Raw genomic sequence first — 16314 nt, 5'->3', positions numbered from 1 at the left:
TTTTTTTGTGCCAAGTAGCTATTACGATGTTGTGTACGTCCTCGTGTTGTGCGTGTCCTGACATTTTTCTTGAAGTAATATTCAAAAATCATAACAATTACAGTCATGTTTATGTGGGCCACACCTAATTCGGAAATCTTCTGGCAATATCCTCAGAAGCTCTAGTATTCAAGTTTGAAGCTGATGCAACGCCGCAGCTACTCTTAATTCGGAAATCTTCTGGCAATATCCTCAGAAGCTAAGTTCTAGCATTCAAGTTTAAAGCTGATGCAACGCCGCAGCTATTCTTAGCTGCAATCTGGATTTTTTTTTTTCGTTTGTCTGGTTACAACTGAGATCGCCACTGCGTTGAGACATTTCTTTGTCTCTGCAGCAGAATCAGCAAAACTATATTTGCATCATCCTTTGCACAACCTCTTGAAGCTTATTCCTGACAGATGAAGCAGTCCAAAGTACAGAATCACATGTTGTGTCTTTCCACCACTGTAATATACCGTATATTAGAATGACATTTTCAAAGTGGGGACCAAAGCATCCCTGTACTGTGTCTTATTTCATAGGCTCAGTGTGTTAACTGTATCTGTTTGTCTGAGAACCAAGAATTTTTCGAGACTGCTATCCCAGCTGACTAGTCACCAATCAATAACAGGGCACAGCCTCTCACACTCACATTCACACCTGTGATCCATTTATTTGTTTTCAATTAACCTCAAATGCATGTTTTGTTTTGTTTTTTTTTTCGAAGCCGCAGCACCCAATTGTAAAATTCCGCACAGGAAGCCCGAGATGAGATTTTGATTCCAGAATCTCTCGCCTGTGCGGCAGTATCACTACCCACTACACACCAATATACCCCCATAAACTGCAATTCACAGCCAAAATTCCTTCAGTCCACCACTCTCCCACTTGTCTTGAAAAATCAAGGTGCAACACTTTGAATTTTTGTTTTTTTCTGATACTTTCAGAGCGCTCTCTGACTTGTCTTTTACATTGCATGCATGCTGAAATAATTCCTTCAGTCCACCACTCTCCCACTTGTCTTGATAAATCAAGGTGCAACACTTTGAATTTTTTTTTTCTGATACTTTCAGAGTGCTCTCTGACTTGTCTTTTACATTGCATGCATACTGAAATCCGCTCACGGGTTTCAATGCACAAAAAAAAAAAAAACTCTCCATACAACAGCTTGATTCTTCAATAAAATTGCCTCACGTAAACATTTTAGTTGCTTGAACCCCATGCAGCTGATTTTGAAAACGCAAATCGAGGCTCTTTGTGGAAAAACAACATGTTAAATTTGATTGTTGCGTTTGAAATGTAAATTAGCAAGGTTTGTAAAAAAAAAACAAAAAAACATGTAAAAGCATTGGGTCAAACAAAATCAGGTGCATATCCTCAAAAAGATGGACAAACAAACAAAGCTCATAACCCTTCCCTCCATGGGCCAATTAAACAGTTTAGTCAGTGAAAAAGATTGAGAAAAATAAAATGAAACAAAAAAAAAAAAATTCATACAGTAGGAAAAAAAACACGAAAAGATGGACAAACAAACAAAGCTCATAACCCTTCTCTCCATGTGCCGATTAAACAGTTTAATCAGTGAAAAAGATTGAGAAAAATAAAATGAAACATTAAAAAAAAAAAAAAAAAGACAATTCATACAGTAGGAAAAAAAAAGCAATGCCACAAACGCCCCACACATAAAGATAAATAAATCTATTTGGATATACTCTAAATGGATAAATATCACTCATATACTCTTTTCATCTTTTCAACGATAAATCGGTCTCTCACTGATGGCACCATTGCATTCTAAAAAGAAAATGAGAACCCATTGTGATATTTTGGATACATTTGAAGTCCTCTGTCCTCCTTCTGTTCCCTTTTCCCACGCGTCCTTCTGGACGGGATCTCCCTCGACCCTCAGCACCCTGGAACGCTGCGAGGAGGAACGTTTGCTTTGTGCTTTGGGAGAGACAAACATTTACAACACCACGTCCACGTGTTCATGAGTTCATCTCCAACATCGACGTAGAAGGAGAGCAGCGAGGGTCGTTACTGTCATCCGAAGCCCCCCCTGGGCGCTACATAGCTGCCAACTCTGGTGTAAAAGCGAGCGAGAGATAGGAAAGAGGAGTGAAAAAAAAAAGTGCTCACGGTACTAGCTGTGTTTGTGTTAGAATAATATTTTGCCAAGAGACAAAACATAAACACCATCATTCTTCTCTTGGCTTTGGCTTGGATGGGGATGACGATAATCAGAAGCAGCTCCCTCTCGCTTGGCTTCATTTTCAGCCGCGGGAGGAAGCGACGGAGCCACGCACCCTCTGTTCCCCTCTTTCACGTTTTGCCAGAGCGTCATGTCCCCCTCCGAGTCTCTCACACTCACAAACTCTTTTCTCCTATCGTGCCTCTGACAGGTCTTCCGTTCCTTGTTTTTCTGCTGTTGCCGCTCATCATCTCTGTTCCATCCATCCGTTTTTTGTTTTTTTTTTTTTTTGGTTTTTTTTCAGTGAAGCGGACATAGTCCAGAAAAGCACCATGGGATGCGTCAAGAGACTGCCATCATCTCCCCCAGTGTCCCCAAATAACACAAAGCAGCCTCATTTGCTTGTTCCCTGTCCAGCCCTGCGAGCATTTGTCTCTCACAGTTCAGAGAGAGCTCGTAGTAGAAAATGGCAGTTAGAATATCTCTCGAAAATGAGATTAAAATGTGTTCATCGTGATTTCTGTCTTTATGTGTCTCTTGAGTCTTCCGTTTCTTGACTTAACTCTTGAAGTGAACGAGGTGGCTGCTTGGGTGTCGTTCCGTCATCACAGAGAGTGATTCATCCGGTTTGAGCCTTTGCGGTATCTTCATTGCACTCAAATCATAATAACTTCATTGTCACACTCTCACGTTCATCCCACTCCTCTTCCTCTACTCTTCACCATCAGACATAGGCTGACTCACTGGACTGTGTGCGCCCCAGGTTGGGCGGTTGGGACAGATGCGCCATGTCTTTCTTCCTGATCTCACAAATGGATTTCCTGCGGGCCTGGACGCCCCTGATGGCCGCTTTTATCTTGCGCCAACCCAGATGGTTGAGCTCGGCCAGGTTGAGCACCACGCAAATGCCACTCACCGCGAACATAAAGACCAGGAAAACCGTTTTTTCCGTGGGCCGCGATACGTAGCACTCCACCTCCTTCAGACACGGGTAGCGGTCACATTCAAAAATCCCAGGCACGCTAAAGCCATAGAGGAAGTATTGGCCTGCCAAAAATCCAATCTCGAGTGCATTTCGGAACACCACTTGAATGATGTAAAAACGAGAGATCCCTTCTTGTCGACGTACTTTGGAGCTCTTCCCGTGCGTGAGGCCTCGCGGGGCGTTGGGGATCTCCTTGACTTCCAAGCAGTCAGGTTCTTCCTTCCCACCGCCGCCGTCACCGCCGTGCTGAACCAAAATTCCGTTAATGTTGCGGAGCTTCCGTGCTCCATCCCGTCCACCGTAGTCCCGGTCCATTATGGGATAGAGAAACGAGTAGCGTCGGTCCCTCTGTTTGGCCGACTGGTGGACCGAGTAGGTAATGAAGCAAAGGCTGGGCGTGCACACCAGTATGATCTGGAATACCCAGTAGCGGATGTGAGAGATAGGAAAGGCCTTGTCATAACACGCCTGGTTGCAACCCGGCTGCAGGGTGTTACAGATGAACATGGTCTGCTCGTCCTCATACACCGTCTCGCCTACAATAGCCACGATCAGGATGCGGAAGATCACAACCACTGTCAACAGGATCCTAGAGAAGGAACAAAGAAAAAAAATCAATGATTTATTTTTCATTGTTGCATAATCAATCATTTGGATCTTAGTTTACCTAAAGGGAAATGGAAAACCTCTGGAAATAATCCACTGCTTGGTCATTATTTGACCTGCCATGAGTAACGCCTTTATGGGCATTTGATGGAATGCAGAACACGGTGTCTAGTTTGTTTCCTGTGTTGCGCCATCCTTCGGACTCTGTTAGGCCCCATTCACATCTAGTAAACGTTTTCAGAGAACCCTCACACGTTATTATTTTTGTTTTAAATGAATAGCATTTCCGCTGCATCCGCGCAGTGATTTCGTCGCGTGTGCCCAGAACCAAAATCAACAATTGAAAAAATAGTGCCAGGCTATATAAAGTATTGGCCCGAATATAAGATGGTGTTTTTTGCATTGAAAATAATAAGTGGGGGTCGTCTTATATTCGGGGTCTAGACATTATACCCATTCACGACGCTAGATGGCGCCAGATATCATTGAAGCGAATGCTGAACTTGACTCCCCAGGCCAAAGTGATCCCCTGTCACGAAGAATAAAAATAAAAATAGCGGTAGCACGAAGAAGAAAAATAAAAAATAGCGGCAAGAAAGAAAAGTGAAGAAAATAATAAAAGAGATAACAGAAAATGGAGAAACGTAGCGACAATCTGGAGAAAAGTGGGTTGAAGATCGGCCAGGTTAACCGGCAAGCTGAGAAGTTATGATGTAATTTACATTTCAAAAACCAGAAGCCATTCATTTACGAATGTGATTGGACTTTAGTTTACATATTGAAATGTTCAGATATTAAGATTTGAATGAGGCAAAATAACATGCTTTTTCTGTTAAATATATTGTTATAATCATTTGTTTCAGATGTACTGTCATTATTTTCTGTATAAAAATTAATGTGGTGTTCAAAAAGTCTTTTTTCAAACTGGAGTCTTGAAAAAGAGGGGGTCGTCTTATAATCAGGGCCGTCTTATATTCGGGCCAATATGGTAAATCCCTCAACAATCCTGCGGTATTTTAACATGGACAGGTCAGAGACCAACCACGATCTTCTGCTCTCTGGTGAGCAGCAACAGATCAGACGCTCCTAGGTTTGGGGAGTATGGAGTTTAACGAGAAGGGTAAACAGGCGACAGAATACTGCAAAAGGCTGTGTACGTCCGACATACATAACAAGAAACATGCTAGTGTCGTCGTAACCACGCTTTGTTGCAAGAACTGATGAAGGCTACTCGGATGAAAAGTGAAACGTAAAACAAACAAAGCAGTTCCAGTTGCGATCGAGTCGAGTGTTTTACTGTGTCTCTTCTACATTCCTCGTGGCATTATGATAGTTGGGGAAAAAAACTAAACATAAACGTAGGTACAGGTCAAGCAATCAGCCACCATTTCTAGTATTTTAATTTCTAGCAGATGAATGCACCACTTAACGAAAGTGTGTAAACCACAGTGACTTTGCAAAGGAAGGCGGTGCACTCTAGTCAACAAAGAAGATCTTGACTGACTTGTGACCTACTCTCCAACCGCTCTGTCGAAGCGGTTGAGACACCAAGTAGCTCTGAAAGAAATGGCCCATGCATAAGAATAAGGGGGAAAAAAACTCCAAATAAAGGTCAGGGAAGGCATCCCCTTCACCAGCAAGAGAGCAAAAGTGCTAGATCACATAGGTAAAGAAAATGGAAAACACCAAGTTCATGATGGAGAGCGACACGCTGTCACTTCTTGGCCACTGTTCATCCTGATGAGAACCAGGGAAGAAAAATTCAGTTCATCAGCAGGGTAGAAAATGCCACAAAATGTCCGCGCTTGGGCACTCCCATGACTCAGATCCGCTTTGTTTGTTTTTCTTCAGGTTTGTGTTCAGTGCCGTTCTGAATATGTTTAACCATGCCAAAAGTAAACAGAACACAGCAAAGGGGCTGTGCAATGAAAATCGTAAAACTGACAAGATGAACATGAGGCTAGTATAGAATGTGTGGTTCATACATGATTTCTTGATACATATTTTACTGTATGCAATATTAATTGTAGGAATTAATCTCTGCGCTGTAGGTAAATGCTAACTCCTCCATCCTCTCATCTCTAGAACTTTTAATGAGGTATAGGGGAGACCGAACTAAACCTCGGTGGCCACCCGCTGACACCCATCAGATTTACCGACAGATGTTCAGCTATCCCACTTCTGACACCAAATTCAGACATCCTGACATTTAAACACAAAATGAACTTCAGACGATATGTCCTCACCATGTCCTCAACTATTAGGCCCTCGGGAGGTGGAACCCCCCTACTCTGTTGCTTTCCAATTCTAGAAGTTGCCTTCTATTGTGAGATCAACAGTTAATATTATCTCTACCCATCCAACCATTTTCCAAACTGCTTTATCCTCACAAGGGTCGCCGGGGGTGCCGGAGCCTATCCCAGCTGTCTTTGGGCAGTAGGCGGCTCAAACCAGCCAATCGCAGGGCACACATAGACATACGACCATCCGAGCTCACACTCACACCTCGGGACAATTTCGAGTTATCATTAATATTATCTCTCACAAGAGATTAGCGGTTTCAAAAGAGATTGACAACTGAAGACAAAGACATCTCTGTAAATCAGGCACGAAGAGAAAAGTCAGCTGATCAACTGCCCACATGTAAAAAACAATTTTTTTCCCCCCTTTTCTTTTAGAACAGCCTCTTTTTCCACAATATATTTGTGTTTGGGTTCTCTCCAGCAAAATGATTCCCTTTGTTCTTTTCTTCCTTCATTCATCTCTCATTTATTTTTCAGATCTAAGGCCAAGCAAATAGCACGTCGATAGCAAGCTTTTTGCGTATCGCTGATTGTGCGTGAACGTTGGCTGCCTCACTCTACTCGTACTGTCGGTCTAAATACAGACTGCACGCAGACAAAGATATTTTTGCTGATTGAGCGCTGTCTTGAGGTTTGAGTCCGTTTCTACTAAAGATCATCTCTCACTAATCACCACCATTTATTTTAATGAGAATCTCATGAATAACAACATGATGAATGGCTCCATTTAATTCATGTGACTGAAAGTGCACAGCATTAAATAGCCCATCGAACGTGACCTCATTACATTAATCATGGATTTATGGCTCTGTGTGCATACAAGTGAAAAGATGATTTGTGTGTGTGTGTGTGTGTGTGTGTGTGTGTGTGTGTGTGTGTGTGTGTGTGTGTGTGCGTGTGTGTGTGTGTGTGTGTGTGTGTGTGTATACATGCAGGGTTCTAAATGAACTTTTTTGAGTCACCAGCCACATTGGCTGGTGACTCTAAATTTACCGGCCAATCAAAATTCCCGCTCGCCGCTTTTTTTTTTTTCAACTCTAGCTCAGTATATTGGGGTCTTGTTCACGAGTGAGGGCAGGAGGGAGCGAAAGATCAACAGGCGGATCGGTGCAGCCTCTGCTGTGATGCGGACTTCGTATCGGTCTGTCGTGGTGAAGAAGGAGCTGAGACAAAAGGCGTAGCTCTCAATTTACCGGTCAATCTACATTCCAACCCTCATCTATGGTCACGGTCATGACCGAAAGAACGAGATCCCGGATACAAGCGGCCAAAATGTTTTTTCTCCGCAGGGTGTCCGGGCTCTCGCTTAGAGATGAGGTGAGAAGCTCGGTCATCTCGGAGGGTCTCAGAGTAGAGCCGCTTCTCCTCCATGTCGACAGGAGCCAATGAGGTGGCTCGGGCATCTGATTAGGAAAGCCTCCTGGACGCCTCCCTAGTGAGGTGTTCCGGGCATGTCCCACTGGGAGGAGACCCCGGGGACGACCCAGGACACACTGGAGAGACTATGTCTCCCAGCTAGCATGGGAACGCCTCGGGATTTCCCGGGAAGAGCTGGAAGAAGTGGCTGGGGAGAGGGAAGTCTGGGCTTCACTGCTTAAAGCTGCTGCCCCCGCGACCTGACCCCGGATAAGTGGTAGAAGATGGATGGATGGATGGAGCTCAGGTGTTGTTATCTACCTCCCTCATACTATTTCTATTCATTTCTCAACATTGGTTGCACTCTAGTCCAGGCACGACCAGCTCCGATGCTCAAGGACTGCTGCCCTGCCTGTTTTCCATCTCTCCCTGCTGCAACGCACCGAATTCAAATGACCAGAGTCGAGTTTGGACATCACTGCTCCAGACTGTCGCGTGAAATACGGCATTCGCATCACCAATGGGCATATTTAATGTCATTATGTAGCATTCCAACACAGTATTTACTGGAACTATGAGTGTCACTACCAGGGGTGCAACGGACGGAAAACAAAACAGAGGTAATTAGAATTTGAATGATTCTAGTTTTCCTTCTTTTGATTACGGTTCCAAATAATTCTCAATTTGGATTGGAAAAAAACAAACAAAAAAAAAAAAACGACATAAACTGAGTTTGAGAGTGAATAATTGACCATCTCTGCCCAAGCAATCCTTTATTATCAAATTTATGATGCTGAATTGATAAGTTATTATTTTCTGTTTCCCTCAAGCTTTCTTTCTGAAAACCTCATGAGTACACACCGGCCTCACACTGATGGGCTAACTTGCTGTGTAGACAGACACAAGCAGATCAATTTGGTAACCTTTTTCAGATGAACAGCAGGTACAGTGTGTGTTTACAAAGAGCCCGTTGTGGACACATCATGTCTTTTCGTGCAGGTGAGAACACCAAAAATACTCTATATGCTGATGTAAGATGATTATTTGCATTTGAATTAAGTCACCATTTAGTTGTGAGATATGTCAATGTTGGCACGAGACATATTTTTAACTCACTTAATTATGACACTAATGTTCAACCTACTGTAGACTGATGCTGAAAGTGGGAGACTGCCAGACACAGCGCTCCGTCAACTGATGCACTTCGTCAACCTGCTTTGCGCAATTTTGTCTTATAATTTGTAAGTGTTGCACCAACACTTAATTTAGTTGAACTAAATTAAGTTGTGATTGACGTCTGGTGCACACGTGCAGCGTGAGCGTGCGCACTCTTCTTCCTTTTCTACTCTCCTGCATCTCCTGCCTCTCTGCTTTTTGGGTCTTCTACCATCTCGCCAAACCAGATGATTTTATTTCATGCAAAATTCAACAAAAACTTGAGTGTACATTTAGAAAGTTAAGTTTAAATACATGAAAAAAAAAGAGACGGCACGGTGGGTGATTGGTTAGAACAGTGGTGTCAAACATACGGCCCGCGGGCCGGATCCGGCCCGCAAGGAGGTTCAATTAGGCCCGCAGGATAATTTAAAAATGAAAAAAATGCATTAAAGACAGAATTAATATTTTTAATAAGGTGCAATTCATTGAGTATCCGCAAGGGGACACTGTTTTGATCAGAGAAGAAGACAACAGCAGCCTCAGTCCGTCACTGTGACAGACCCATGACAGCAGACGCTATCAATAGCACTCTCACATTTACACATTTAATAGCACTCTCCTTAGTTTGTAAGATTACATTTAGATTTTATATGCACGTGTAAATGGTTTAAAACTTCCTTTCTTTATGAATCTCGTTTAATCTTAAAGTGCATTACTATATTTTTCAATACCAATTACTTGTTAATGTTTGTACAATCAGTGGGATCATTTGCAATGCATATATGTGAATGATAAAAGTAAATTGCACATTTGTCGAAGGAAATGTAAGGTGCTTCATGAAATATTTTGTAAAAGATATGTTCATTAAATTTCAACATTTTCCTAATGTTCTTGTGCTTCTTTATACCAAAACAAAGGAAAGACATTGTTTTGGTTATTTATAGCAAAGTATGGTATCATTTTAATGGTCCGGCCCACTTGACATCTACCGAGGCCGTATGTGGCCCACCATGTGAAATGAGTTTGACAGCCCTGGGTTAGAAGGTCTGCCTTACTTTGCGCTTTGGTTTGTGGCCTTCCTGTGTGGAGTTTACATGTTCTGCCTGTGCCTGCTTGGGTTTTCTCCGCATGCTCCATTTTCATCCCATATTCCAAAAACATACATGGTAGGTTAATTGAACACTTTATATTTCCCCGAGGTGTGATTGTGAACACGAATGTTTGTTTGTCTATGCGTGCCCTGCAATTGGCTGGCAACCAATTGAGGCTGTAACCCGCCTGCTCGGATAGGCTCCAGCACACCCGCGACCGTTGATAGGATAAACGGATCAGATAATGGATGGATGGATGGACATGAAAGAAAGGAAGAAATATGGAAAGAAAGACAGAAAGAAAAATATTCTTCTTCTCTTTCAATTCATCTTAGTAGTCAGTGTCCCATCAATTGTAATCTATTTTTGGAACAGACCGACAGGCTACTCATGTTAAATAGTACCCACTACCACCATGTGTGTTTGTGGGGTTTTTTAGGATACTGTACACGTATCAACATCTCAAAAAGGCTATGGAAGCAGGAGTGATCGCATTGACCCTCTCTTGTCCCCCTCCATCCCTCCTTTCCACTCCCTGTGACTTCTCACCCCTCCCCTCCCTCCACAGCAAAAGAGGAAGGAAAAAAAAAGCTGCTGGACTTTTGTCATTAACTAAGAGGTAGCGCATTCACTGATTTCTGCAAGCTGTCTTTGCGGCTATTGATAACTTGATTTATTAAACCCTTGGTAAAACGGTCAAACCAGTCATCAATCGATACCGAGGGTGAACAGTACACCAGTGTAGTGTGGATTCATTCATTCATTCATTCATTCATTCAGAACCGCTTATCCTAACTACTGACTGCAAAGGTTGACAAGGCGGAGGGAAAGATTTGAGGCCACACAACACAAACGACTTCCGAATAAATGGTTTTGTCAGTAAATAAAGCGGGAAGGAAAGGCTGATGGACATCACATTCTCATGACATTGCACGTGTCACACTAATTAAACCTTAATGGTGGCACTGAGCGTTCCCCCTCAAAGGGTCTGACTCTGAAGCTGAGCCCAGCAAGGGAGCTTCATTCAACTCTGCCAGGGCTGTAGCAGAAAGCGTTGCCCAAACGTGGGAAATGTGAGAGTTGACATCAGAATGCGATCGGCAAGGCTGAATGTGCTGACATCTGTGGTTAGACTGCGAGCGGAAGCATACTGTGTCTTTGAGCCTCCTGGTCTCAGCACCCTCACCCATCCGCACTTTGTCACAGTGATAAACTGGGAGAAAATTTAACAACGATTGAATTTGGAGAACAAAATTAATCAGGCAAACGGGGCTGTGGCGTGGAATTTGGTGTTAACTAAGCATTTATTGTGAAGCGGTACTGAGTTTCCTTTGTGTTTGTGGGTGAAATAGTCTGGCTGTTCCTGTTGATCTCCTTGTGCTTTCCCTGATAATTGGGGCAGCTAAGTCCTCCACCCAAGGAAAAGGTGCCAAGGAAATCACATCGTGAGTGTGACTGGTGCATGCCTGGTGTTTTTGATGGTGCTTGGGAGAAATTCTGCCCCCCAACAAGTGCCTGCACACATATTGCATGACCTGGGAACACTCAGTTGATCTATGATAATATGATTGCGAACAAAGGAATCTCTTGTTAAGTTATAACATTGTACAATTCATGTAAAAATGTTGAATTTTGCTGTTTGTTGATTTCCCGCAAATGCATTACCCACAGGAAGAGAATAACACAGTGGAAAAAAAGTACATCAAACTATCAAAGAAAATATAGTACTTTTCTTTAGTAGCGATCCTGCTGTACATGAATACAATTGTATTGCTACTTTGTTAAATGTGAATTGAGGAAAAGGCCCTGTCCACTGAACCCAGGTCAGATAACAGTTGGGCTGAATTTGGAAGTGTGAAGGGAAATCTACCAATCACAGTCGTGTTGCCAGTCTTGTGTGGCACAGATGTGGATTCACAGGGCGGAGGTAATCCTTTGCAGCGCGTGAGGGCACGCAGTTGACATGCGCGGCTCATCAAAACGACAGACCACTCATGACCTCTAAAGTGGAAAAATATGAGGGCATTTTTTTATGCCAGTCTTTCCACCTGTGATGAGCTGCCAAGACAAAAAGTAAAGGGGCTGCAAAAAAAAAAAAATGGGGGTGGGTGGCTGGGAGGGGTTCTTTGTCATCTCAATTCAACTCAACTCAACTGTATTTATAGAGCACTTTCAAACAGCCATCGCTGCATACAAAGTGCTGTACATGGAGCAATTTAACATATACAACAAACAGTAAAGCAAATCGGTAATAAAGACGGTAGAAAGCACCGAACAGCAAAACCAAGAACAAATCTAAGTCATGCTGAGTCAAATGCATGTAGTCATGACTGTATTAAGAAACTTGGTGCAGGTACTTCCCAATTATGCGGCATAAAACACAAAAACATTTTGTGTCTCATCACAAGCAATACAAAATCAACTAGATGGTGATTACAAACGATTTCCACTCGCCGGTTTCAGGAAAAAAAAAAAAAGACATCAAATTGCGTTGAAGAATGAATCTGCTCCAGACTGGGATCAAAAGATTATAAAGTCACCCAAAAAAAAAAAAATCCAGTGCGGCTGAGACGACGACATCTCCTTAAATTAAAAGACAAACTTGCCGGTGCCAGGACAGTATGTGAGACATCGAGGGGGGCAGTAAGGAAACCAGCAATGGAAGAAAATCTCATCACAGAGAATGAATTATGTAATAGTTTCAACACGCAAACCCACTGCATGTAATCTGTGACTGGGCCAAGGGAGGATTCTTGCATTAGGTTTTTTTTTTCATTGTTAATGCATTCAAATAGCTTGAGATTATCCTAACCCATACAGTAAAACCCCCGCCTACCCAGTCCCCCATTTGTCAGAGGAGAGCCTTGAATTAACATCTACATTGGAGGGAGACAAGAAACCCTTCTGAATAAATACTGTATTAGTTTCAAATCAAATTGTGCAATTAATCCTTGCTTATGTTATAGAATTTTTTTTTTGTTTTTGCATACACAAATTACTGAACACAGATTCTCACTCCCATAAATAATCAAGAAGTAACCACGATTCATTGCTCCGCGCATTCGCTTTCTTCAAATTTAGATTCCTATGAGCAGGTTTCAGCACGCTCACACCCTCTGCTCCCAGCAGACGCTGTTTGTTGTTCCTTTTGAATAATATTTTGCCTGTGTGACCACGCCAGCCAGCGTTGGGGATTATGCAAAAACCACCAACGCATTGCACACACGTAAAGCAAGTGCAGCAATTGGGTTTCTGCCATGCGACTGTATATACCGTCTATTCATCCCCTGCGACCCCCGCTTCGCTATACGGGGTGTTGAGGAAGTCACTGTGCAAATGTATTTTGTATTGAAACGCGCTGGTTCATTTTGAAAACGAAAAAAAAAACAAAAAACAACAAGGGCAAAATGACTTCTCAACCATCATGTATAATGTTCTGGATGTGCAAAGCTGCTTCTAATAATGGACAACATATAGTTTTGTTAAAGTCCAGCCAATAGACGCGCCGCTTATTATGATGTTGTACAGTTCTGCAAACTGTCAAAACTACACACCACACCATATGTGTCAAGGCTAAATTTCAGTGAGTGTTGAACAAGAGGGCGGTGAAATCGGATAAGACTGCGAAGTCGAGGCAAAGTGGAGGAAGTCATTGACAGTGAGAAATAAGAAGACGTGATTGTGGAAATGAAATGGAAGAAGAGCAGCTGAGGTTCCTTACCCAGAAACCCCATCGCAACCCCCTGCCCCCCCCTCCTTCCTTTCCCCTGGTTTCTCATCCTTTCAATACCCCCCTCCACTCAACATCCTTCTGCTAGTTACCAAGGCAACAGGCAAGGAGCAGAAAGGAGATGAGGGGAGAGAGAAGTGTGCCGGCGAGCAGCAAAGTAAACTGAAACAGCTTGCTTTTGCTGAAGTTCTATTGGACGAGCCGTACGCTGCCGGTTGACTGCAATGTTGAAGACGCTTTGAAGATTTGGAGGGAAAATAGGCTCTATTGCCCTGATTTTACTTCATCCATAATTTATTTCGAAAGCTTGCTGGAAACTTAATAATGAGATACAGCTTAAAGATAATGATGCTCTTTTCAAAAGAAATTGAATGAGGCATTGAGTTTAGTGGTGGCGCTACGACGTGAGATTTTTCTTTTTGTTGGCAGCACTTGACAGTGATTTAAACCTCTTGAGTGTTATGGTGGATCCGTTAATCCTTTTCAGACTCACGCCTTTAACCTTCATCACTAACCTGCTCCCTCTCGACTAAGCTCTGCCTTTTCCCTGCTCAGCTCTGCCTCTCCTTCTCTGTCCGTCATTGTGTCTCTGGTTCAATTTTCTTTTTAATATTAAAAACATTGAAACATTCCCACAAAAAAACGGGCGGTAAAATGGGCAATCAAAAATCTGAAGAAATCTTGGGGGGGGGGGGGGGGAGTCCTTGAAAGTGCAAACGCGCAGGTGCCGAATGGTGAAAATACAACACAATACAATATCATACATTTTGCAAGGGTTGACTTTAGGTTTAAGTTGGAATATCACTGATCACCACTAGATGGCATACATATCTTGATTGTACTTACATTAGGTTTTTTTAGGTTTGCCCTATACTACAACATGAGTCGGCCTAAGAATGGTTGCTGGATTTGGAACGAAGGAGAAAAATAGTTCCTAAATAATGTTAAAACTTTGAGTGAGTGGAAAAAAAATGTACAGAATGACTTTTTGCAATGGTGGCTTGCCGTTCAGCAGTTTTGTGCCGTCTTTGAATTGCAATTTTGATGAAAGAGATCCCTTTCTATTGGGGAAAAAAAATACAGTATGTGGTTATTTTGTTTGCTTCCAACCCGTTATGTTTGGTTAGAATAGTGGATCTTATATACATGCACAGCAAAATGTATACTCAAAAACTACGTATATGTACAGCTCATATTGTGCATGTATGTCCATATTTTGTCCATATCTAAAATTGAATTTTTGTCATACATCTGGTTTGAAAGTGTCTACATCCTTATTGCAAAAAGTTGTAATCAGTAAATGGAAAAAAAAAAAAAAAATGACTGTCGCAACCACAATGTCCGTTTTTTTACACTTTACCAAATTGTTTTATGAAGAGTGGATATAGTGGCATATCTTAACGGCGTTTTCCATGCAGAGCATGTGATAATATGGTGTCCGCGTCGTAGATCAGCCTTCTTCATCTCTGTGAAACTAGGCCTGCCATGTTCTGATCAGGTCCCTCACGTTTTTTACAATTCTGTCAGAGCTTCTGTATGGATGAACCATGGACGTCGGGCAGCATTGGAGCACATTTGTGGCCTTGCCTGCTATACAGAGTCAGCGTTCGTGTCATAACACCGCTCAATAAAGGTTTGATTAAGTTTAATGATAATAGTTCTCTGTCAGCAAAACAATTGCAAATCCTCCTCTTGGATAAAAATGATTTACAGAGTCTCCCTCTGTTTCTCAGCATTATAAACAGGTAGGACATGGCGGCAATTGTTGGTAAATGAATCAAATGGCATCGCTTGAGGAGAGTTGTGGGCAGAGACTTTGAGATGCCAAGGAATAAATATTCTCCCGTCCCATTGCAGAAGACCTTCAAGTTGTGTTACACTCTATTTATGTACTGGCAGATTTTGTAGACGCGGAGCTTTAGATGGACAAGGCAGCACGTAGTGTTTGAAATCTGACTAGATACGCAATGAATAAATCAATAAATAACCACTTATACGTACTGAAGGCAGTGCAGCCTAGAGAAAAGATTGAAAAGAAGAGAACAGACTGTTGGGAATAAATTAAAACTATTTCATGGAACAAACACCGTATTAGAATTCAGGTTGTTAATGTTTTGGCCAGTAAAGAAGACCTTTGCATAAAGTTGTGTCATTTGAATGAATTTATTTCAGCGTCTGACTGTATGCAATTGGTCATTCCAACACAAAATAGCAATACATCGCATCTCTATTCCATCAAATATCAAGTTGAGAATACTGTAGCTTCACTCTGAGACTATCCTGCTGTGGTTTATCAATAGCTCATAGTTCACAGCAGGTCATCTGGCGTGAAGCTATATCCAAGCATACACACACACACACACAAACACACACACACAAACACACACACTCATAAGCCCCACAGGGATGTTCCGAGGCTTGAGGCCAGTAACAGAAGGGGTGAGGTGGCTGCACTCTCTCCTGCCGTCAGACCTTTATGCTGCATGGCCACCTTCTTCCTAAGGGGCATGCGCCACTCATACACACGCAACTGCACTCAAATGCATAGAAGAATGTAGTGTACTTCGGTCATAGAGGCTGACTATTTATCTGATACAAGGTAAGGACACCTCTTCAGTCACATGTGCATGCAAATACTTTTTAATCACAGAAAAACAAACTCTCCCAGATGTCGCAGGGCGTCACAAAGCCGATTGTGTCTGACATTGCCATGTTCACCCAATCCCCTCAGAGACGGATAAAACTACATTCCATGCCGACCAGGAATAGTTATTTTAGCATTAGTGTAACCGTTTGGGCTCTTAAACCTCTGGTAACTTTAATTAAAATGGTTTCCTATCAGGTATTCCAAATCATCTCCTTTGCTCAGATGACGT

The 16314-nt window shown here is 42.5% G+C and overlaps 1 protein-coding gene across 1 annotated transcript in view; it reads right to left on the bottom strand.

The window, feature by feature from the left end:
* Window positions 1–1539: 1539 nt before the first annotated feature.
* gjd1b (gap junction protein delta 1b) overlaps window positions 1540–16314 on the bottom strand; it is a 29212-nt gene continuing 14437 nt past the window's right edge. The window contains exon 3 of the mRNA XM_019861543.1: window positions 1540–3783. Within this exon, the coding sequence (XP_019717102.1) occupies window positions 2934–3783 (850 nt within the window). The 3' untranslated portion in view covers window positions 1540–2933. The remainder of the gene's footprint in view (window positions 3784–16314) is intronic.

This window comes from Hippocampus comes, unplaced genomic scaffold, assembly GCF_001891065.2.
Source record: "Hippocampus comes isolate QL1 unplaced genomic scaffold, H_comes_QL1_v1.1 scaffold122, whole genome shotgun sequence".
In the NCBI taxonomy this organism is placed as follows: Eukaryota; Metazoa; Chordata; class Actinopteri; order Syngnathiformes; family Syngnathidae; genus Hippocampus; species Hippocampus comes.
This window is presented reverse-complemented; position numbering and strand designations above follow the sequence as displayed.